Raw genomic sequence first — 24,040 nt, forward strand, 5'->3', positions numbered from 1 at the left:
TCCCAAAGCTCCTAGGCTTGGGCAGTGAACTCTCTAGACAGAGGGACATTGTGCGCTGCTTGGTTTAAAGATCTCAGACCCATCACTGAGTGGAGGCCTGTTAGTATAGTGAAACAGGTGAACTTCATTTTAATAATAATATATTTTATCCACGTGTTATCAATATAAAACTTATTCGCGTGCTATTTTACATTCCTCGTTTGGTACCATGTCTTGGAAATCCGGTGTGTATTTAACACTCCCAGCACATGTCCCTTTGGACTGGCTGAATTTCAGCTGCTCAGTAGCCACATGTCAGGCTGGCTGGGGCCGGAGCCAGGTGGGGGCGACTCCCAGGCTGAACTCTGCGGTACTGATGTGTCTCTCTGACCTCCAGGGGAAGGAGGTGATCGAACATTACCTGAACGAGCTCATCTCCCAGGGCACCTCTCACATTCCCCGGTGGACACCTGCCCCAGTCCCAGAGGAGGACACCCACTCCCAGGCTGGGCTGAGGGATCCTGGCTCCCTGGAGTTCTGCGGGCCTGGCAGCGCCCAGGGCCCTGCTCCCGAGATGGTCAGTACTGACGGTAGGTCTCAGCCAGCCAGCCAGGTCTGTTCTGGGGTCTGCAGTGTGTTTGCTCACTCTTGGGGGGAGGAGGTAGGAGTGGGGAGAGTTGCCAAGGGTCCCCTTGGTGTTGGGACTCAGCTTCCTCCCTCTCCCGGCTGCTTTGCCTTCTCTGTGCTCCAGCCCAAGAGCCAGAAGTGACTTATTTCTAGATCAGGAATTGACTGATCTGGTGCCTCAGGGCTTTCCTCTGTTTTATTAATATTCTATATTAAATGAGTAATGCATGATCATGGTAGAAAAAAAATTGAAACTGCTCAGAAGATGTGAAGTAGGAAGTAAGACTCCTTTCCTCTTACTGGAGGCAACTACAGTTTTTCCTGAAATTATCTAGGCATATATATGTACATAATATGCACACACACGTGTATACACTCATACACACATGTGTAACCTACATTGAACAAATGAGAGCACATATACGTTCCATTCGATATTTTGCTTTTTTTTCACTTACTAGTGTTGCTTGAACAGCTTTTTGTATCAGTGCATGTGTCTTGGCACTTTGCAGTATTTTGTGGTGTGGTTGCACCATTATTTATTTATTAATAAAGATTGATTATTTATTATTTTAGTTTTTTTTTTAGCTAGTCTCCAATTGATGGACATGTAGATTGTTTCCATTCTTTTTTAAAATACAAATAATGTGGTACCTCTTTGTACTTAAGGTTTTAAAAAATATTTTCATGAGCATATGTATATAACATCTAATTTTGAGTTGATTTGCTGAGTCAAATGTTATATGCAACTAAAATTTTGGTAGATTTACCAATTAGGCCTGCAAAGAGGTATAGTAGTTAATGTTCCCGCCAAAAATGTGTAGCTGCATCTATTCCGGACTTTACCCCAGCTACCCCGAGACTATTAGTAAATGTTTTAAACTTCTGGAGGGCAAAGAGTGACCAATGGTAGATTAGTGGCCATTTCTTTCTTTATGAGTGAGGTCGTTTTATTTTTTCATGTTTGGCGACTGTTTTTTCTTTTCTTTTCTTTTTTTTTCTGTGAATTCCTTTTCTTGTCCTATGTCCATTCTCCTGTTTTTCCATCAATTTCTTATTGCCTTGTAAGAGCTCTTTGCATATTAAGGCAATTAGCCCTTTGTCATATTTCAGACTCTCATCGACATGGAAAATATTCACAATATAGTGTTAAAGGAAAAAACCTAGGACACACAATTGCACATGCCTCATGAATCCAGTTTTAACCATGTGCACTAATGCCGCAATGACTGTTTTCTCTTTGGGACCACTGAAGTGTAAGCGCTTTCCTGACACACAGATATGCCACAAAAATACATCTGGGGCTGTGTTTAGGGAGAACAAAATTCATTTGTTCAACAAATATTTATTCTGCACCAACTGTGTGCACTAGATGGCTGCTGTTGTACATATGCTTTTAAAATATTAAATTTTTTTTTTTTTTTTACTGCACTTCTTCTGCCCTTTTCTGTGCGCACACTCTGCGTGTCGTGCCCTGTGCCCTCCCCATTTTGCACTAGGCCTTCCCTTCCCTTTCTGTCTGTGCTGTCCACCAGCAGAGCCAGTACTCAGGATGGCTGGAGGGAGGCAGGATCATGCCCCTTCCACCCTGCTGTGTGTCACTGAGCCTTTGTGCTCAGAAGGAGAAAGGGGCCTCACATCTGCCTGGAGGCCGGAAGGAAGCTGGCGTCTACTGCCTCCCTCGTGTTTCCTCCCTCATCCCCTCCTTGCCCCCTCCCTGTCTTCAGCATCTCCGCTTCTGACCAGTCTGAGGTGTTGCAGGGTCTGGGCGGTCCCTCCACAGCATTCCTCCTGACTCTGTTTACCCAGGAGGCTACTGGTGCAGTTGCCATGACCACCAGCCCTGGGCTTTTTTGTTTTGGAGGGAAATGCTGGGTCCTGCTGCTGGATGTGCACACATTCCGTTTGTTTTCTTATTGTGCCTTCTGCACACAAAGAACAGTCTATACCCATGAAGGCTGCTCTTTGTGGACCATCTGCACCCAGGGCTGAGATGCTAAGATGCCGAGATGCCTCCCCATGCCAGCCTCTGCCACCACAGCAGTTCAGAGTGGGCAACAGGACCTCAGCTCCGAGTCCCGCCTCTAAATGCCGGCACATGCTGACCTCAAACAGCCCAATTATGCGAGACAGGATTGAACAGTGGGCATGATCCATGCAGCTCCCAAGGCTGTATTTTGGAGTCAGGGCTTTGTCTACCCAAAACCTCGAACCCCACAAGGGGGCTGGGAGGTGGGAAGGCAAACAGAACTGGTACTTATCCGCCGCCTCCTTTATGCTGGGCACACCACAGGCATTTACCTGTTTGAGTTACGGAACCTCTCTTGGCCTCAGTTTTTGTCTTCTCTAAAGTGGGAACAATAGTGACACCCGCCTCCCAGGGCTGTTGGGAGCTGGCTCAGATGACGCATGTCAGTGGACATGAGCTCATATTGTCAATAATCTTCAGAGGGTGGGAATTTTTTTTTTAAATTGCAGTATAGTTGATTTACAATGTTTTACAATGATTTTTTTTAACAACAAAAAATGATTTATTTGCAACACAGCCCAGTCCCCATCATTTCAATACAGCACAGGAGTAGGAAAGAGTCACACTGCAAGCATCACACTGCCAAGCTGCTGTACAGCAAAATGACTCAGTTATACACATATGCATTCTTTTTTTAATATTCTTTTCCATTATGGTTTATCCTAGGAGACTGGATATATTTCCCTGTGCTGTACAGTAGGACCTTGTTGTTTATCCATTCTAAATGTAATAGTTTGCATGTACCAACCCCAAATTCCCAGTCTATCCCTCTCCCTTTCCCCCTCCCCCTGGCAACCACAAGTCTTTTCTCTCTGTCTGTGAGTCTGTTTCTGTTTTGTAGATAGGTTCATTTGGGTCAAATTTTAGATTCCACATATAAATGATAGCATATGGTATTTTTCTTTCTCTTTCTGACTCACTTCACTTAGTAAGATAATCTCTAGTTGCATCCATGCTGCTGCAAATGGCATTATTTTGTTCTTTTTTATGGCTGAGTAATATTCCATTGTATATATATACCACATCTTTATCCAACCATCTATTGATGGACATTTAGGTTGTTTCCATATCTTGGCTATTGTGAATAGTGCTGCTGTGAACATAGGGGTGCATGTATCTTTTTGAATTACAGTTTTGTCTGGGTATATGCCCAGGAGTGGGATTGCTGGATCATATGGTAACTCTATTTTTAGTTTTCTGAGGTACCTCCATACTGTTTTCCATTGTGGCTATATCAACTTACATTCCCAGAGGGTAGGAATTATCTTGATTTCTGAGGGTCAAAGGGACATATCACTCAGCACAGTGATTGCCCCAGCATGAGTTTTTAGAATCACCTTGGAAATGGGTTGGAAGCACTAGAAGATCTGAAGACCAGTGGCTATTTGGTGAAAGGGTCACCGTGCGCTTGGAGCTACGTTTTGGATTCAAGGTGGCCAGTAAGGCAAGGGTTTCAGAAAGGGTAGACCATGCAGCATCTCCTGCTTGTCCTGAACCCCCTTTTCTCCTCCAGGGGACAAGCTGGATGCGGACTACATTGAGAGGTGCCTGGGCCATCTCACACCCATGCAGGAGAGCTGCCTGATCCAGCTGCGGCATTGGTTGCAGGAGACCCACAAAGGCAAGGTGGGTCAGGGCTGGGGCTGTAGCGACTCAGCCTCAGGCATGGGGGGAGGAAGGGCCAGGTAAGTAAGTCTGTGTAATTAGCAATGCTGGACACTTCCATTTTGCCTTCTTTTATTATATCCTGTCTCATGCATTCTGTATGTAGCACTGATAGCATGGTTTCCCATCCTCGGCATAGCTGACATTTGAGGACGGACAGTTCTTTATGGGGGGCCGTCCTGTGCACCATAGGGCATTGGGCAGTGTCCCTGGACCCCACCCATGAGAGGTCAGGAGCTCTTCTTCCCCAGCTGTGACAACCAAAAGTGGCTCCAGACATCGCCAATGTCCCCTGGGGAGCACAGTCACCACACAGTCACCGTGTTCACAAAACCATGCCTACTGTTCTTTTCTAAGAGATTTAATGATTTGCGAGGGTTGATTTTTGACTGCACATGGACTTTGCCTTTAGACTCTAAGCCCCACACATGAGTGTCCACCATGCATGTAGGTCCCAATCACGGGCCTGACCTTCAGCTCTGTTGAATAAGAGCATCCATCCTGGTCGTGAGTTGCTTGCCCTTCCTCCCTTCCCCCGACCGGGGGGCAGACAAGGGAGTTACTTTAGTGTTGGGCTGGGATGTAACCTGTTTGCCTGTTTCCTCATCTGTAAAATGGGTACAATGTGAGCACACCCCCTGCCCCCGGAGTGAATTACAAGGGACAATCCACTCCGTGTCTGGCTCAGCACAGCACTCAGGAAAGTGCACTTTTTATGGGGGCTGGCTTTCCCTTGACTGTTGATACTTGCCTGAGGGAAGGAAGGAGAGTGGTGGGCTTTAGCTTGTCACCTCTGCATGTTAGTTAGAGTCTGGGTTATATGTGTTAGGAATGCAGCTTGAATCAACCAGACAAAAAAAGCAGGGGTAGGGGTTTAATTGGCTCATATAACAAACTGTTAAGTGGGGTGTGTTAGTTTCCTGGGGCTGCTGAAACAAAATACCACAGACTGTGTGGCTCAAAGCAACAGAAAGTTATTCTCACAGTTCTAAAAGCCAGATGTCTGAAATCAAAGTGTCGACAGGGTTGGTTCCTTCTGGAGGCTGGGTGGGTTGGGGGGAATCCGTTCCAGTCCTCTCTCCTGGCTTCTGATGGCTGTCAGCAGTCCTTGGCGTGTAGATATGTCACTTCCAGTCTCTGCCTTTGTCTTCACGTGGCCTTCTCCCCTCTTTACATTCTGTGTCTGTGTCCAAATTTCCCTCTTATAATAAGGACAGCAGACATTGGAGTAGGGCACCCCCTAATACAGTATGACCTCATCTTAACTAATTACTTGTACAAAGACCCTATCTCCAAATAAAGTCACATTCCGAGGTTCTGGGTGGACATGTTCTTGGTGGGACACCATTCAGCTGACCACGGAGCCTGTCTCAGGGATGTCCCGAACCAGGACTTTTTTTTTTTTTAATACTTATTTATTTATTTGGCTGCACCGGGTCTTGGTTGCAGCATGCAGGATCTTGTTAGTTGTGGCACGCGGGATCTTTAGTATGTGGGATCTAGTTCCCTGACTAGGGATCGAACCCGGGCCCCCTGCATTGGGAGTGTGGAGTCTTAGCCACTGGACCACCAGGGAAGTCCCACAAAACCAGGACTTAAATGCTGTTGGGACCCCTTAGTTCTTGTGTCCGTTTATGTCTGCTTCATCCCCTCAGACACGCTTCCTTGTTGAGCTTGGATCTGTGGCTGCTTACAGCTTTCAGTCTCCCCTTTGCCTCCGTAGAGAAAGGGATTCATGCCCCTTTCTTCAGATTTAAAATTGTCTAAACGCCCTGATTGGCCTGGCATGGATTTTGTCCACCGGAGGCCGTGGGAGTGGGGTCCTGTGATTGGCAACGCTAACTAAAACCACCGTTGGTGTTGGGAAGGGGGCAGGAAAAGCAGTTCCCCAAGAGAAAAGAGATGTCACCCACAGCACAGGAGGGGGAGGTTAGGAAGCCCAAACTCAGACATTCACTGCAGTCCACCCTTGGCTGCGTCGTGGTTGAGTGTAACGTCCTTTTCCCAGCTAAGTGTTTGTCAGATAAGACAGGAGACTCATTTTCCAGTTTCACCACCCGGCTTAGGGAATTCCACGCTAAAGCCTTTCTCCTCCTTCTCTTCTCAGGTCCCCAAAGACGAGCACATCCTTAGGTTCCTGCGGGCTCGAGACTTCCACCTGGACAGGGCCCGGGAGATGCTGTGCCAGTCCTTGAGCTGGCGAAAGCAACACCAGGTTGACCTCCTCCTTCGGACCTGGCGACCCCCTGCCCTCCTGGAGGAGTTCTACGCAGGGGGCTGGCACTACCAGGACATAGGTGCGTCTCTTTACCTACATAACATGGAGTGTACACTTGGGTCACTGTCGAATGCACGTTGAATGCCCCTTTTTATCTTAGCATCTTATTATTTTTCCTTTTGGCTCTTCTGGGCATCTGGAGATGCCTTTGAGGTGACAACCCAGCCGTGAAGGCAGAGCTGGAATAGACGTTTGGGCTGGAGACAAGATGTTTCTCCCAGGGGCTGGGTCAGCCCACCATTACTTTTTGGCTGCATGAATACTGACTGCATTAGTGTCCTGGGACTGCCTTAGCAGATTACCACAAACTGGGTGGCTTAAAGCAATAGCAATTTATCCTCTCATTGTTCTGGAGGCTAGAAGTCCACAATCAAAGTGTCAACAAGGCGGTGCTCCCTCCGAAGGCTCTGGGGGAGATCCTTCCTGCCTCTTCCAGCTTCTGGTGGCCTCAGGTGTTCCTTGGCTTGTGGCCACGTCACCCCAATCTCTGCGTCTGTCTTCACACAGCCTCCCCTCTAGGTATCTCTCTGTGTCCTCTCCTCATCTTTTAAAGACCCCGGGTCACTGGATTTAGGGCCCACACTGATCCAGCATGATTTCATCTTGAGATCCTTAAGTAATCGCATCAGCAAAGACCCTATTTCCAAATAAGGTCACATTCTGAGGTTCTGGATGGACATGAACTTTGGGGAGGACACTATTCAACCCACTACAAATATCATCTCTGGATTTTGTATTAATCTGCCATTGATGCCAGCGCCTGTTATGCTTTTCAATGTCCTTTAGTTAAAAATTCATATGTATTGATTAGGGCAAGTGCTTGAGTCTCCTGAAGAACCGGTTGACATGCTTGCTTTCAATATACAGTCGGTCTGTGTTATTCATGGATTCTGTATTTGTGAATTTGCCTACTCACTACAATTTATTTGTAACTCCCAAATCAATACTCAGGGCGCTTTCACTGTCCTTCACGGACAGAGTGACGAAAAATCTGAGTCACCCGACGTGCGCATCCATCCCCGGCTGAGGTTGAACAAGTGTCCTTCTGCCTCCTTGTTTCAGCTCCTACTGTAAATGAGTATCCTTTCTGCAGCCTATTTAGTGCCATTTTTTTTTTTTCGCATTTTGTGCTTTTTTGCGTTGATTTCGCATCGTGCAGAAGCACTGTGTTCCTAAGTGCAAGAAGGCTGTGACGCACCTTATGGAGAAAATTCATGTCAGATAAACTCCACTCAGGCACGAGTTACACTGCTGCTGGCCATGCGTTCAATGTTAAGGAATCAACAATGTAAATTAAACAAGGTGTCCTCAAATAGAAACACACGCAGGACAAAGTTACATACTGATCGATCGACTGACAAAAATGTCATGACCAGAGGCTGGCGGAAACTTAACCTCCTATTCCCCCCTTAGAAGCAGTGGTTCTGAGTTCCTTGATTCAGTGTTCGAGGTGACTTTATAGAAATTAACTACCGCAAATAACAAGAATTGATTGTACATATATAATATATATGAAGGATTATGTATAAGTATGTAATTCTGTTTCCCTTTTGTCCTCCACTTGCTCGGCCCCGCCCCAAAGATGGCCGCCCCCTGTACATCCTGCGTCTGGGCCACATGGACACCAAGGGCTTGATGAAGGCCGCGGGGGAGGAGGTGCTGCTGCAGCATGTGAGTTGGGGTCCCCGCTCCTGGGAGCCCCCGGGGTTGCCTGCGGCTGGAGCAGCCAAGTGAACATTCGCCAGCACCTTCTCTGCCTTCCAGGTTCTTTGCGTCAATGAGGAAGGACAGAAGCGGTGTGAAGGGAACACAAAACAGTTTGGCCGTCCCATCAGGCAAGAACCCAGGCAAACTCCCCCAAACAGTAAAAACAGCCAAAGTTCACTGGGCATGGATGCCATGCCAGGCAGCCTGCTAGATGCTTTACGGAAATGTCCTCACCTAATTCTTACAGTGACCCTACGAGGCAGGGACTCTCAGCATCCCTGTTCTTTATGGAGGGGAAACTGAGGCTCGGAGTGGTGAGGTCATCCAAGGCTGCTGAGCGGGGAAGGGGCAGAGCTGGAGTTTGAACCTGGTCCCATCTGGCTCAGGCTCACGGACTTTCTCCCCATGCCACGCAGCCTCCTGGACTTGGCTTTTCGAGACCAGCTCTCCCACCCCAAGAGCCACCCTGCCAGTCTCCCAGGCAGAAGGACCTCGCAGGTGTCATGGCCCATCCAGTGACCCACCACCTCCTTGGGCTGCCCCAAACTCCCATTCCTGAGCTGAGTTTCCCACACCAGTCCTTACGGTGGCATTGCCCCCAAAGGCACTTAACCTTTCTGAGCTGTGGCTTCCTCTTCTGTAAACCCTTCCTAGGGTTTCTTTATGGCTTATCAAAAACAATGACTTAATGGGAATTCCCTGGCAGTCTAGTGGTTAGTACTTGGCGCTTTCACTGCTGGGGCCTGGCTTCAATCCCTGGTCAGGCAACTAAGATCCCGCAAGCCATGACTTTAAGAGGTGATGCAAACACCACATAGCACTTCCTGTGTAGCAGGGACTCTTCCAAGCTCCTTGAGTCATGTCACCCTACCACAGCCTACAAGGGAGGGACAGGCAGGACCTGCTACTGAAGTTTTTATCCTGAAATATCCTGACCTTTGTGCAAATTAAGTTCCTTTGCTATTTAGAGCTTTCCTAAAGGGGCGTCCATTGAGTTTGGAGTGGGGAATTGATCAATCAGCATCCTGGCCAGAAGCGGAATGCCCCCGACATGGCTCAGATGACAGGGTGTCATGAAGGCACTCCTAGGAGTGGGTGGGCAAGGTGAAGGGAATGAAGCTGATGGACAGGCTCCCAGGGACCACTTGCTACAGCCAAACAGTCATTTTCCTAATGAATTGGTGCTAATGAAATGGAGGCACAAAGAGGTTAAGTAACTTAGCCAAAGCCACACAGCACATGCCAGAGCTGGGATTTGAACCCAGGCCATCTGGCTCTGGAGTGTGTGCTCTGTTTAGCAGTCAGCATCTTTTCAGCAATTAGTAGTAAAAACTGGCTTTTAATGAGCATGTGCTATGTGCCTGTCCTTGCAGAGAGCTTTACATAGACCATCTCATTCAATCCTAACAATGGGCGAGATGGGGACTGTTACTGTGATTGCCGCTGTCCTGATGAGGAAGTTGCCCATGTCACACGGCTCTCAGGCACTTGAATTTGGGTGCTCAGCCTCGGTGTGCACACTCAGAACCTCCATGCCATGTGGCCTCCCCACGGTGGCAGGGTCCACAAGAGTGCCCTGTGGTCCCTGCCCCTTCTGCTCCCAGCGCCGCCTTACTGAGCCTCTCCCTCCATCCCTGTCTGTGGGCCCCCAGGTCCCTGAGGATGGTGTTGGGGGCCCTGGGAGGTGGCCGAGCGAGGTGGAGTGAGGGGGCGTCTTTGCCGCAGCTCCTGGACCTGCCTGGTGGACCTGGAGGGTCTCAGCCTGCGGCACCTGTGGCGGCCGGGGATAAAGGCCTTGCTGCGCATGATCGAGGTGGTGGAGGACAATTATCCTGAGACCCTGGGCCGGCTGCTCATCGTGCGAGCCCCCCGCGTCTTCCCTGTGCTCTGGACGCTGGTAAGAGAGAGCAGGAGGCTGAGACGGGAGGGGGTCCCTCTGTGAGCTGCTCCGCCCGATTATCCTGCATTGTTTCCTCTAATGACCAGCTTTATCGAGATATAATTCATTTCCCATAAAGTTCACCCTTTTGGGAGTTCCCTGGTGGCCAGTGGTTAGGATTCCGGGCTTTCACTGCCATGACCCAGGTTCAGTCCCTGGTCGGGTAACTGAGATCCTGTAAGCCGCGTGGCGCAGCCAAAAAAAAACCCCAAAAAACAAAAAGTTCACCCTTTTAAAGTATAGAATTCAGTGGTTTTTAGTATACTCACAGAGTTGTGCAGCCATCACCACCAGCTAGTTCTAGAACATTTTCATCACCCCAAAAAGGAAGCCCCGTCCCCATTAGCAGTTCCTCCCCATTCCTCCCCCCAGCCCCCTGCAACCACTCATCTACTTTCTGTCTCTGTGGATTTGTTCTAGGTATTTCATGTAAGTGGAATCATACAATATGAGGCTTTTTGTGTCTGATTTCTCTCACTTAGCATAATGATTTCAGGTTCATCCATGTTGTAGCAAGAATCAGTTCTTCGTTCCTTTTTATGTCTGGATAATATTCCATTGTATGGGTGGACCACATTTTACATACCCACTGTCCTGCTTCGTGGACGGGAGAGCCACACTTAGAATTGTACAACGTTCCTGGGACTCCTGTGAGCTGATTCCGAAGAGCGTTGGGATCCTGTGCTGTTGGGATTTTAAAACTTTTTGCCCACAACCCACTTTATGTTGCCACCTGGTCCCCTCGTGTGGCTCGTGCCTACACACACACACACACACACACACACACACACCCGAAACAATAGATTCTTAAGTGACGGTGATCGTAACTATTTACAGCATGCTCTTCGCTGTTCTTTTCTAGTCCACTCCACTCCAGATAGGCTAGTCACGGTGCCAAGTTGATTTCACAGCCACTACCAGGTTATCACTTGCAGCTGAAAACCACCGCCCTGAGGCCTTGCTCCCGAAGTGTGGTCTGCAGGCCAGAGCAATGTCAGGTCCCTCTCCATCCTACAGACTCGGGGTCAGCATCTCACCGAGTGCCTTCGGGATTCGGTGCCTGGGAAAGCCTGAGAATCTCTGCTGTACCTAAAGGTTCAATCAGGGTAGATTTGTGAGTTGAAAGTTAAATGGATTCAGTGTTTTACTAAGCGCCTGCTGTGTGCCAGGCACCTCTCCAGGCCCTGGGGATGCAGAGTGTGTACCCCTGTGTCACGGGGTGCGTGTGGGAGAGAAACCCGATAGCCCCACATGAGTAACTGCTTCACGAGGCCCTGTGACATGGGCTTGGGGACGTTCAGGGTTCTTGGGGAGACTAAGTCAGGGGGCGATGGGGGTGTATAATTTAGATTGGGGAGCTGAAGACGCTTCCACTGAGAAGGTGACATGGGTTGAGACCTGAGGAAGGAGTGGGAGTCAAGCGGGAGAAGGGCGGGAGGAAGGGTGTGGTGGGTAACCTGCACAGCACGGACAAAGAAAGGCCTGGAGGCAGGACCCGGCTGGGTGCTTCTGAGGGACTGAAAAAGCAGTGGCCAGAGGAGGCTGGGAAGATGCTCAGGGCCCAGTGCCTGCTGAGTCCAGGTTGTGGCAAAGATGGGACCTTGTCCTGGGGCAGTAGGGGGCCATGGCAGGACTGTTGGAGGACAGGACATGAGCAGACTTCTGGGGCAGAAAGTTCCCTAGCTTCTGGGCTGCTTTACAGCTCTGCTGGGGATGGGCTGGGGAGCAGGAGCTGTGGGAGGCACAGGCAGGATCTGCTGCTGTAGCATTTTATCTTGAAATATCCTGATCTTTGTGAAAATTAAGTTTCTTTGCTGTCTGGAGATTTCCTAAGAAGATGCACGTCGGGTGCAGGTGGGAGCCAGTCGGTCGGGGTCCTGGACAGAAGCAGATTCACCCAGGTGACTCCAGTGGGGGTGTGACACACCAGAACTCCTCGCAGGGGTGTGGGCAGGATGGGGAGGCCCCAGGGGCTGGCCACTGCCGTAAGCCCTGACTACCCCAGGGCTGGAGGGACACGAGGAGGCAATGTCCTTGTTACCGGAGCCCTGAGAGAGCTGCAGCAGGTGAGGGTCGCAGCTGCCAGGGGCACTGGAGCAGGGAGGGAGCGGGGAAGACGCACCCACCTCCCATCTCCTGCTGCCCCCGCCCCCCTTCCCCCACTGGCCACACCAGATGAAAGCCAGTGCACAGAGCCAGGTTGCTGAGGCCCACAGGGACCACCTCCCGGGGTGGGGGCTGAAGGAGTGTGACCCACGCAGGTGGGATTTCTAGTTCCCAAATGATTTTTTAAAAATATTTATTTATTTAGGCTGCACCGGGTCTCAGCTGCAGCATGCGGGGTCTTTGTTGCAGCATGTTTAGTTGTGGCATGTGGACTTCTCAGTTGTAGCATGCATGTGGGATCTAGTTCCCCGACCAGGGATTGAGCCCAGGCCCACTGCATTGGGAGCGCGGAGTCTTACCCACTGGACCACCAGGGAAGTCCCCCAAATGATCTTTTGCCTGTGGCATTCCTTGCTGAATTGGCTTGTGCTCTACTGTGCTAAGTGCCTTCCTCCCTCCCCCATCCCTCCCTCCTTCCCTTCCTCTCTCCCTCCCTCCCTCCCTTCCTGCCTTCCTTCCTTCCCCAACTATTTCCTGAGTCAGGCACCACCCCAGCATTGGGATGCCGTGAAAAACCACATTGACGTGCAGCTTAGAGCTTGGTGTTGAAATACTTTCCATCCGGGATAAACAAAACATGGTCATCCACACAATGGAATATTATTCAGCCATGAAAAGGGAGTTCTTTTGTTTTCTTTTTTATGTTTTTAATTAATTTTTATCGGAGTATAGTTGATTTACAGTGTTGTGTTAGTTTCTGCTGTACAGCAAAGTGAATCAGTTGTACATATACATATATCCACTCTTTTTTAGATTATTTTCCCATATAGGTTGTTACAGAGTACTGAGTAGAGTTCCCTGTGCAATACAGTAGGTTCTTATTAGTTATCTATTTTATATTTAGTAGTGTGTATATGTCAATCCCAATCTCCCAATTTATCCCTCCACCCCCCATTTCCCCCTTGGTAACCAAAGTTTGTTTTCTACATCTGTGACTCTGTTTCTGTTTTGTAAATAAGTTCATCTGTACCACATTTTTAGATTCCACATACAAGTGATATATTTGTTTTTCTCTCTGACTTACTTCACTCAGTATGACAATCTCTAGGTGAAAAAGGAGTTCTGACTCGTGCTACAACGTGGTTGAACCTTGAAAACATGACGCTCAGTGAAAGAAACCAGTCACAAAAGGCCACATGTTGTGTCATCCCATTTCTATGAAATCTCCAGAATAGGCCAAAAAAAAAAAAAAAAAAAGCATATTGGTGGTTTCCAGGGGCTGAGGGGAAAGGAAAGGAGAGTGACTGCTAACGGGTCTGAGGTTTCCTTTGGGGGATGAAAATGTCTTGGAATTCGAGGTGATGGTTGCCCAACATAGTGAATGAACTAAAAGCCATCAAATTGTTCACTTTAAAACGGTTAACTCTATGTTCTGTGAATTACACTTCAATTAAAAAAAAGACAACGTTCCATCTTGCCTCATCTCCCCCTCTCAGATCAGCCCCTTCATCAATGAGAACACCAGGCAGAAGTTCCTCATCTACAGCGGCAGCAATTATCAGGGCCCCGGAGGCCTTGTCGACTACCTGGACAAAGAAGTGATCCCCGACTTCCTCGGGGGAGAGTGCCTAGTAAGGCCCCAGCGGGCCCTGCGCTTACGGCACGGGGAGGGTCTGTGGCCTGGGAGAAGCAGGGCTGCGGATGGAAGAAGGTGGGAGGAGGGCAGGCCCTTTGTGCGTGCTCTGACCTGGGGAGGGCCTTGCTGGCTCTTTGGGGCAGAGCTTGTCCTCTCTGAAGGAGGGGCCTGACCTTGGTTCTTTCAAACACAGTGAGCGAAACAGAAGTTTCCCAAAGCTCAGAGACCAGGCCAGGCAAAGGCTTACCCCTCTGTATTCCCATCCAGGACGTTGCTAGGCAGCAGTTAGAGTTTAGCTGCTGGCTTTGCACCCTCTGCTGCAAGGGGAGGGGACTCAAATGTCCCAGCGGCCTGAACCCCGGAGCTGGTGTACCCAGAGGGACTTATCCCTAACCCACAGCCTCATCATGGCAGGGGATGATCAGGAAACTGCTTCCAGGGGAGGCGGCCCCAGACCCCCTTTTTCCCCCCAGACCACTTTTATTGCCTGCCCTGGGGGGTGAGATGATAGGCAGGGGTGACCCTATCTCATGACTGTGGGAGGGCAGGCCTTTTCCTTTCTCCAACACAAATCTCAAACAGCAAGCTTTCATGATTTCAGGGTAAAGAAAGACGTTTCCTAGGAATTTTGCCAAGCTTACCCAGGTCTCCCCAATGGTCAGGATATGTATGCATGTTGTAAGTGTGGTTTCAGGGGTCACAGAGCACCTTTCTGTGGGTCAGCCAGGCCTGGCTGGGCCCTGACTGTCTCTGGTGTCTTTGTCCCCCAGTGTAACGTCCCTGAAGGAGGGCTGGTCCCCAAGTCCCTCTATCTGACGGAAGAGGATCAGGAACACAGAGACCAGCTGCGGCAGTGGAGAGAGACCTACCAGGCGGCCAGTGTGCTCCGTGCGGCCCCGCATGAGGTGCCGGGGTCCTGGCCTGGGAGGGCCTGCTGGACTGGGACCCCGAAGCGGAGTCTGAGACGAGGGCTCTTGTGCCAGTGATTTGCAGAGGCTGAGGGCTCAGGAGAAACCTGTAAGGAGGGCGGGGGCAGAAGCTAAGCCAAGAGCCGGTTTCAGCCACGGTCTAGCCCAGCCTGGTCCACGAGGAGAGCATGGCAGGGGGCCAGGCTTTTGTACCCTCACATCAGCCAGTCATTGGCTGTGGGTCACCCTGCGGTCACCCTGCTTCAGGGTGGATCCTCCCGGGCATTTCAGACAGAGGTGGGTCTGTTTGTCCCGAGCAATTCTTGGACTTGGGGTCGGGGCTGAGGGAATGGAGACCGGGGTGGGCACCCACACCCCTGCAGCCGACTTCCCTACCCCAGCCCCCGCCAGACTGGACGTTCAGACCTCACCTGTCACCTGTCCCCACGTAGGTCGCAGTGGAGATTCTGGAGAGGGAGTCAGTCATCACCTGGGACTTTGACATCCTGCAAGGGGACGTGATGTTCAGTCTGTACCACACCAAGCAGGCGCCCAAGCCGGGCCCCCGGGAGCCCAGGGCCAGGGCTGGCGGGCAGCTGACAGACAAAGGCTGGGCCCTGGGTGCAGATTACAGCCGTGTGGAGGCCCCCCTCATCTGCCGGGAAGGGGAGAGCATCCAGGTTCTGTTTTTTTTTTTTTTTAATTTAATTTATTTATGTATTTATTTTTTTGCCCGTGTTGGGTGTTCGTTGCTGTGCGCGGCTTGTCTCTAGTTGCGGCGAGCGGGGGCTACTCCTTCGTTGCGGTGCGCGGGCTTCTCGTTGCGGTGGCTTCTCTTGTTGCGGAGCACGGGCCCTAGAGAGTGTGGGCTTCAGTAGTTGCAGTGTGCAGGCTCTAGGGCGCATGGGCTTCATTAGCTGTGGCTCGCAGGCTCTAGAGCGCAGGCTCAGTAGTTGGGGCGCACGGGCTTAGATGCTCCGAGGCATGTAGGATCTTCCCGGACCAGGGATCGAACCCGTGTCCCCTGCATTGGCAGGTGGATTCTTAACCACTGCGCCACCAGGGAAGTCCCCAGGTTCTGTTTTTTGGTTCATTTATTCATTCATCATTCAGGACTGAGTGTCCAGTGTGTGCTGGGTTCTGGGGATACAGCAATGGACAAACTGGACCTGGTCTCTGGCCTCAGAGACCCTGCGGGACAGTTGGGGAGAAAGACAGATTCTGGCAGGGCCCCATCCTCAGAATCCCGAGATTCTTGTCAAAGATGCAGGTTGCTGGGGCCCACGGCAGGAGGGACGGCTCAGAACCTCTGGGCGTGGGGCCTGGTGTCTGTATCCCTCACCTCTCACTGTGATTCCTTATGCACAGTCAAGTTTTCAGAACCCAGGCAGCAGAGAAACTGTAGGTCTGGGAACAGCACTCGGACGTGTCACCAGAACATGAGCCACCCCTGCTGACCCCCATATTCTCCATGAGGCCGGTGCTTGCAGGTCAAACATCACCGGCCTCAAACACACATGCACGCACGCACGCACTGGCGAGCAGTGCAGATCTTACTGGAGGCTTCCTAAGGGAATTGAGCAGACAGCTATCACATCATACACCAGCACCCCTGCCCCAGGGTCCCACCGAACATCCCAGCCCTTTTTCAAAGTTGCTCTTCTTATAAAAACTAACACCCTCCTTTCTTGCTGTCCCTCTGCCCTCAACAAACTCTAAGCACATTTAAGCTCCCTTTCCAGGTCTCCTCAATTTGTAAATCCCACTCGGCAGGACAAGAGCCCAACAAAATCCAGGTGTTTAACCAAACCACACCTCTGTTGTCCTATAGCCGCACCCCCTAAGCCTCAACCCCCACCCCCCATCCCGATTAAGAGGAAGGCTCTCAGCTGCCAGGGATATGGGGTAACAGCAGAGGGGAAGCAAAGGTGGCTTTGGGACACCCCAAAAGGAAGGATTTGCTGGTGGACTGGTTTAGAAAGGGGCTCCTGTCACCTGGTGGACCAGGGCCTCAGGCGTGTGGCTGCTGTGTTTCAGGGCTCCCATGTGACCCAGTGGCCTGGCGTCTACCTGCTCCAGTGGCAAATGCACAGCGCCCCTGGCCACATGGCCTGCAGCCTCCCGGGTGTGGAGGATGTCCTGATGGCCCTGCACAGCCCTGGCCCCAGGTGCAAACTGCTCTACTACTACGAGGTGCTGGCGTCTGAGGACTTCAGGTACGAGGGGCCCCGGACTCCCCTCCAGGCCAGGCCCACAGCACGCCTGAGGCCACTTTCTTCTGGGCTAGGGACACTGGATTCACCTCCTCTACTTGCCCTCAAGCTTCTCCAGGGGTGGGGCCCTGGCATGGGTGTTGTTAAACTTGCCAGTGGCTCAGCACCTTTTCATGAGCGATCAGATCACTATGCTGCTTCAGCCTCAGCTGCAGAACCTTCCCTTCAAATGAAACCATAGACAGAAGCCTAACATACCAGATTGATTGGTGGGGGGAGAAGGGGAGCCTGAGCCCTCCTATTTGTACCTCCCCTCCTAGAATCCATAAAACTGGATTTGGACTGCTCTAGAACATTCTAGAATAATGCCTCACAGACAACTCTCCCCAAGTGTTGCTGTCAGAGAGACAGGGAAGTGTAGTGGTTAAGACCTCCAGCACTTCCTGGTTGCTCTGTGACCTCAGGCAAGTCACTTTAGTTCTCTGAGCCCCAACTGTTAAATAGGAGCCCCTACGTCATGGGGTTGTCCTGAGGATGAGATGGTTGGGGGAAACCTGCCCTTCACCTGAGCATACAGTAAGCACTCAATAGTGGTTTCTTCCAGACCTTGTGTTTTATCTTTTAAAAACAAGTGTGATTTTGCATCCTGCTTCGTGATATATCTGTGTAGTTTCCTTCTAAAAATGACGCTTTAAATTCTTTACCAATGAGTAAATTTGAGGCTCCAAGAGGGTATTGAGTCTGGACCCATATCCAAGGCAGAGCTCCAGGGATCCTAGGGGCACATGCAGCTGGCACAGGAAATGCTGGGCCTGGGAATTCCCTGGCGGTCCAGTTGTTAGGACTCCGCGCTTTCACTGCCGAGGACGTGGGTTCAATCCTTGGTCGGGAAACTAAGATCCCACAAGCCGTAAGCACACCCCCCCAAAAAAGAAAAGAAACGCTGGGCCAGCATCTTTACTCCAAAGGGAGACCCCACAGGGTGTCAGAGAGTGGTGATTCCCTTTGGGAAGCAGCCTGTTTTGGCCATTGGGGCTCAGTGTGGGAGAGAGAGACTGAAGTCCAGAGGGACTCAGACACACAGACACCTGCATCTGGGGGCTGCTGCCTTCGGAAGGGCAGGTGGAGGCTGAGGGGTGGGCCAGACGCTGCTTGCCAGCCTGTCTTGTCTGGTCAGTGTGGGGGAACCTTGCTGCCCTGACCTTCAATAGTGTCAGGAGAGAACCAGTTCAAGGCTGCTCTGTGGGCAACCAGTGGCCCTGGGGGGACCAGACAGATAGGGTCTGCCATCATGGAGCAGGAGACCATGTAACCACACCCAAGCACCGATAGATGCCATGAAGTTATTCCAGCCTGGGGTCCTTGCTCAAGGTCACACTCCAGGAGGTGCTAGAGGCCTTAACATAGGGTGCTGTCAGAGCCCAGGACCAGGCCTGGCACAGGGTGGGCAGGGGTGTGGGGGTGTGGGGGAGGTGTCTGGGAAGTGACATTGGAGTTGAGATCTAGGCAGTGTGCACACGATCACCTGGAGGGCTCGTCAAGATGCAGACTCTGATTGTGCAGCTCTGGGGCGGGCCTGAGAGTCTGCAGCTCCAACAAGCTCCAGGAGACGCTGGTGCTGCTGGTCCCCGGACCACACTTTGAGTAGCTGGGCCCTAAGGCTGCACTCTCCAACCCGGTAGCTCCCAGCCAAAGGTAACAATTTAAACATAGCGATTAGAACTAAATAAAATTAAAAGTTCGGTTCCTGGTCACACTAGCCACATCTAGTATGCCCAGCAGCCCCATGTGGCCAATGGCAGCCGTGTTGGATGGTGCAGATATGGGACATCTGTTATTTGTCATAGCAGAAAGGTCTCCTGGACAGTGCTGCTCCGTAGTCTGGAGTGGGATTTGACTGGACAAATTGGGCAGGAGGAAAAGGCTTCTGGCAGCAGGTGCAGACACACAAGGCCCGAAGATGGGAGGCAGGTGTCAGAGGAGCTGAAAGGAGGTGGAGAGGGGAGGCTGGAGATAACGGGGTCCCCTCTGGGCCATGCTAGGCCCCCGGGTCAGGAAAGCCCCTGAATGGTAGATGGAAGGCTGGGCTCTTCTTAGGGGGAAGGGGGAGCAGGGAAATGGGCTGGGCTTCGTTTCTCATCACAGCTTCACTTGCTTTTCCCTCTGCACTTGCCTTCTGTGCCTGGGGCGGTTACCAGCCTTGTGGAAAGGGCCCTGGGGCCTCATTTGCACCCAGGCCTGTGTCACCACCAGAAGGCAACATGTGTGTGCTTCCTCCCCAGGGGCTCCATGTCCAGCCTGGAATCCTGCAGCAGCCGCTTCTCCCAGCTCAGCAGCACCACCTCCTCCTCCAGCCAGTCCCACAGCAGCTCCCTGGTCTCCAGATAGTCAGGACCGAGCCCTGCGGGGCAGCCTGTTCGCCTCCCACATCCACAAGTATCCACGAGGCCTGGGACCATGTGGGCTGCAGCCCTGGATCTGGACATAGCCAAAGTCGGGTTGGCTGGAGCCCCGTGGGCTCTTGAAGTGGTGAGAACAGAATCATCTCCGATGGGGCTTTGCGTACGAAAAGCCAAGGGGTGGGCTAACCACGTTCAGGTCTGGGGGCTCAGGGATGTCATCAGGCTCAGTGCCCCCCCCCCCCCGCCACCTCTGGCTCTGCTTCCCTGGAGTGGCCTCCTTCTCAGGGGCCTTCTAAGACTATTGGGGTTCCCCTCGTAAGAAGCAGGAATGTTGGGTGTTCACCATAGCATCTAAACCCGTAGCGATGCCCTGGGTCCCAGGATATGCTGGTGAGCAGTTATATGAGTTACAGGCTCCACTTTGTGGGGGAGCCGTCTACCCTGGACTTGAAATTCATTTTCCCAGCACATGACTGGGCAGGCCTAACCCTGACCACCCCTGACTTGAAGAGGGTGGGAAGGCCCAGCTTTTCTGCTGAGTTCCAGGCAGTGATAAAGCAGCTCTGGCTATCTTTATACTCTCTGGAGGTCCCTTTCTCTCCTGGGAATGTGTTTAATTGTAACTTTTTTGGTTGTAAGTCACCTCCCAGTGGCTTAAACAAAAAAGGGTCACCATTCATGGGTGCATGTAACTGGCCAGTGTAGGAGGACTTGCTTCAGGTAAGGCTGGATCCAGGCTCTCAATGTGTCATCAGGACTCCCCTGTGGGGTGAGGGCTATGACTTTGTTGCAGCTGCCCTGGGGCAAATCTGACCCCCAGAACCAGCTCCAATATTGAAAGACTTTCCCTGAGTTCCTGCATGGGAGGGGTGTGGGTCTCCTTGGGGTCTGAGGACATTTCTCCTTTCATTTCCTGGGCCTGCAAAAAGGCAACAGGTCAGAGGTCACCACTGGCAGCCTGCAGTCTGATCTGGCCTGCTTTTAGTGTTTTTGTTTTTTGCCTAAACAAAAGGTTTAAAAATTGGGGCATTTCACACAGAAATCAGGATTTACAGCTTCACTTAGGCATATAGGAGTGTTGGCCAAACAGAGCCACTATTGCTGTGTAAAAGACAACACAGCTGCGCCCCTGGATGGGGCCACCCCAGCCCCCACCCCTCTCTATCAACCCACCCCTAGCCCACATCACTCACTTGCATTATCTGCCTGGGAGGGACTTCACTGAAATAGCTCCACAGTCTGGGGCGAGAGACTCAGCGTTACTTTCATCTCACAGCTTTGCTTACAGTTGGGGTCGTCTCTGGCTGACACCCAGAGTCGCTGGGCCTTGCCCAAGGGGTGAGTTCACAACCACGGGGATGTCACCTCCATGCAAGCTCGGCATAACAGGGCAAGGACCTACTTCCATGCCACCCTCAACCCCATACCTGGAGTAGAGGGAAGGAGCCATCCTCAGAGAACCCCTTCTCCCCGCAGAGAGGGAGCCTTGCCCACCTTTAAGGTTTTCAGTTCACTTCTCAGATATAGGAACAAAAATCCCAAACTCTGCATCCTGCATTAAGGTGTATGTGTACATGCATGAGGGAGAGAGAGAGGGAGGAAGATTGGAGACATTCTTAAAACTAATTGCTCCCATGTCACCAGGCGTTTATCGCTGGGAGCAATCTGCGATATTTTCAACTATCTTTAGGTGAGTTTCTAGCTTGCCTCTACAAACTAGAAGCATTTTGGGGTAAGCTGCCCTGGCACTCCCCGCACACTTAGTGTCTAGGACTAGCCCCCAGTGAAGGACGGAGAAGCCTTTCCTTCACTTGAGGTTATAAGTGGCTTTTGACAAGTGGTACCTGGATCTGCTGATTCCAGAGAGGAAGGTCGGCTATCAGCTGTCCAGACTTAGCAGCAGCGATAAGGAGCCTCAGCCCTCTCTTTTCGAGAGCTTGCTCTCCTCCCTCCCTCGGGAAAGCCCCAGCTCAAACAGGTTTAAGCAACAAAGGGAATTCCCTGGCTCCTGTAACTGGGATGGCTGAGGGTGGTGCTTGCTTGCTCCAGGTACGGCTGCATCCAGGAGCCCAGTGTCCTCAGGCTCATGTGCTGATCCTTAGCCTCACCCAGGCCTCTTGGTTCTGCATCACTTCGCATGCTGGCCTGTCCTCTCCTCCACCTGCAGGGGAAGGTGGCTGCCAGCAGCCCCTAGCCTACAACCACAGGGCTCTCAATCTCTAAGCCAGAAAGAGACTCCATCTCAAATCCCAGAGAAGGCTCTGACTGGCCCTGGGCAAGTCACGTGCTCACTCTTGTGGACATACTGGCCAAGAGGCTGGGGGTCCTGTGATCGACATTCCCTCCAGAAGCAACAGTGGAGTAGGGGAGGGCCAGTCACCCAATGGACAAAGGGAGCTGGGCCACAGGAGCAGCAGGTGACCACAGTGGCATCTGCTACTGTTCTTCTGTGCTGGAGATCCCTGGGGCCCATGTTGGAGCATCATCAATCAGTAGCCATTCTTCTTACCTTTGGGAGGCTTGGGGTTAAAAATCCAAGGAAGCACTGCCAAGCTTTTGGCTTCTAAATTTCCCCAGACCCCAGGGCTGGAAGCTCCTTGGCTTGGTTTCTTTCTCCATCTTGTTCGTTAACCTATTGTGGCCAGGACAGAAATGGCCCATTAGCAATCGGACCTGCCCAGGCACTGGGTTTAGGAGCCTGGGTCGTAAAATCTCGACAAAGTGGGGTTCAAGCCCCAGCCATCCTTTCACTAGCTGTGTGACCTCCAGCAGGTGACTTAACCTCTCTTTGCCTAAATATCCTCATCTGTAAAATAGGGATAGCAGTGCCTACCTCATTCACTGGGTTGTAGTGGGATGAAACAAGAGTGGCTGTGAAGTCCTCAGCCTGGCACATGGAAAGCTCTTGATAAAAGTCAGTGGTTATTCTGATTATTTAATGCTTCTCATCCAAAGACTCCAGACTTCCTGTGAGGACAACCGTCACTGTTTTACACACTGCATCTGGAGAAAAGTGGGAGATTGGGATACTAGTTACCTCTGACTTTCCCTTTTTAGAAACTGCTTGTGTTCTCTGGGCACATCCACTCATCTGTAAGAGCATCATTCCAAGTGGTGTTTCCCTCAACAAGCTACAGAATGTTCTCCCCACGGGTTGAGACTTTTTTTCCTACCCTGCGTCTGGAATTTCTCCCCCTGTAAAATGAACTGATCACACAGTCTGTTTCAGCCAGGAAAACACGATGTTTCTTGTTCACCTGACCATTTGCTCCAACCAGAAGCATTAAACGTTTTAGATTTGGATATATCTCTGTTGTCCACTTCCTAGAACCCTGGAGGTTTCCCTGGGTTTGTTCAAGAATTACTCAGCTGTTGTTTAAGACTCAAGAGCGTGTTCAACAGGGGTGACATCACCCTCAAGGGGCTGCAGATTGGTTCTCGGACAGAAGAGGGGGGCACAAAAAAATCACGTTTTTAACATATAAAGCACATATATAGTGTATTAGTTTCCTAGGGCTGCCGTACCAAATTACCACAGAGTTGTAGCTTCATACAGTACAAATTGATTCCCTCACAGTCCGGAGGGCAGAAGTCTGAGATGAAGGTGTTGGCAGGGTTGTGTTCCCTCCTAAGGCTTTAGGGGAGGATCCTTCCTGCCTCTTCCAGCCTCTGGAGGCTCCTGGTGTTCCTTGGCTTGTGGCCACATCACTCCAGTCTCTGCCTCTGTCTTTACCTGGCCTTCACCTCTTTGTGTCTCCTCTTATATAAGGACACCCAGTCATTGGATTTAGGGCCCATTAAATCCAGGATGATTTCATCTCAAGACCCTTAACCAATTACACTGGCAAGAATGCTACTTCCATGTAAGGTCACATTCTGAGGTCCTGGGTGGACACGAATTCTGGGGCGACACTATTCAACCCACCACATATGCATACAGTGCATGAACAGTCACACGTGCAGTTTTCAGTGTATTAAATGCGGGCCTCTAGGCCCCACTCATCACTGCCAACACCGAGTCTTGGGAGTGGGCTCCTGGATTCTACTTGCCAGGTATCCAGGTGAAGGTGAGGGCCCTGCTGTCCATCTTCCTGGGCTGCTCTGCCCTCTCCCCTGGGTTTTACCCAAGTCCCAGAGTTGCATCAGAGGACAGCCAAGTCCTGACATCAGGAGGGGGCAGGGGCCTGTCTGGGGTGGCCCCTGTCCTTCCTGCGAGCTCCCCTGGGACACGGAGTAAGGTGTCACAGGCATTGTGGGATTCCTTTTTTTTGGCCGCAGCCGTGCAGCTTGCAGGATCTTAGCTCCCCGACCAGGGATTGAACCCAGGCCCCCAGCAGTGAAAGCGCTGAGTCCTAACCACTGGAAGGGTCCCTTGTTTTGGAGGAGGCCAAGGGCTGTCGGGGGAGCAGAGGAGGTGCGGTTCCTGTGGCTGCGTTAGGCGCCCCCCATGCACCCCCCCCCCCGAGAGGAAGCAATCAGCTGCTGCTTTTCCACTGGTTGCCCAGGAGCTGTTGGGCAGGGGCTCTCAGAACAGCCAGCCGCCATGGGTGT

At 51.4% G+C, this 24,040-nt stretch overlaps 1 protein-coding gene and 1 long non-coding RNA gene across 2 annotated transcripts in view; one reads left to right on the forward strand and one right to left on the reverse strand.

Moving 5' to 3' along the window:
* The window catches only part of SEC14L5 (SEC14 like lipid binding 5), a 37,121-nt gene extending 17,617 nt beyond the window's left edge, over positions 1-19,504 (forward strand). The window contains exons 5-15 of the mRNA XM_061208293.1: positions 377-569; positions 4,149-4,261; positions 6,408-6,597; positions 8,161-8,249; positions 8,343-8,413; positions 10,011-10,182; positions 13,827-13,961; positions 14,737-14,871; positions 15,327-15,554; positions 16,912-17,090; positions 19,370-19,504. Of these exons, the coding sequence (XP_061064276.1) occupies positions 377-569; positions 4,149-4,261; positions 6,408-6,597; positions 8,161-8,249; positions 8,343-8,413; positions 10,011-10,182; positions 13,827-13,961; positions 14,737-14,871; positions 15,327-15,554; positions 16,912-17,090; positions 19,370-19,475 (1,611 nt within the window). The 3' untranslated portion in view covers positions 19,476-19,504. The remainder of the gene's footprint in view (positions 1-376; positions 570-4,148; positions 4,262-6,407; positions 6,598-8,160; positions 8,250-8,342; positions 8,414-10,010; positions 10,183-13,826; positions 13,962-14,736; positions 14,872-15,326; positions 15,555-16,911; positions 17,091-19,369) is intronic.
* On the reverse strand, positions 16,381-22,453 carry LOC133103062 (uncharacterized). The gene is made up of 3 exons (XR_009703171.1): positions 22,323-22,453; positions 21,999-22,121; positions 16,381-16,441 (listed from the first exon to the last, which is right to left on the reverse strand). It is a non-coding gene; the product is annotated as an uncharacterized LOC133103062 (long non-coding RNA).
* Positions 22,454-24,040: the final 1,587 nt, after the last annotated feature.

This window comes from Eubalaena glacialis, chromosome 13 (assembly GCF_028564815.1).
Source record: "Eubalaena glacialis isolate mEubGla1 chromosome 13, mEubGla1.1.hap2.+ XY, whole genome shotgun sequence".
NCBI lineage: Eukaryota > Metazoa > Chordata > Mammalia > Artiodactyla > Balaenidae > Eubalaena > Eubalaena glacialis.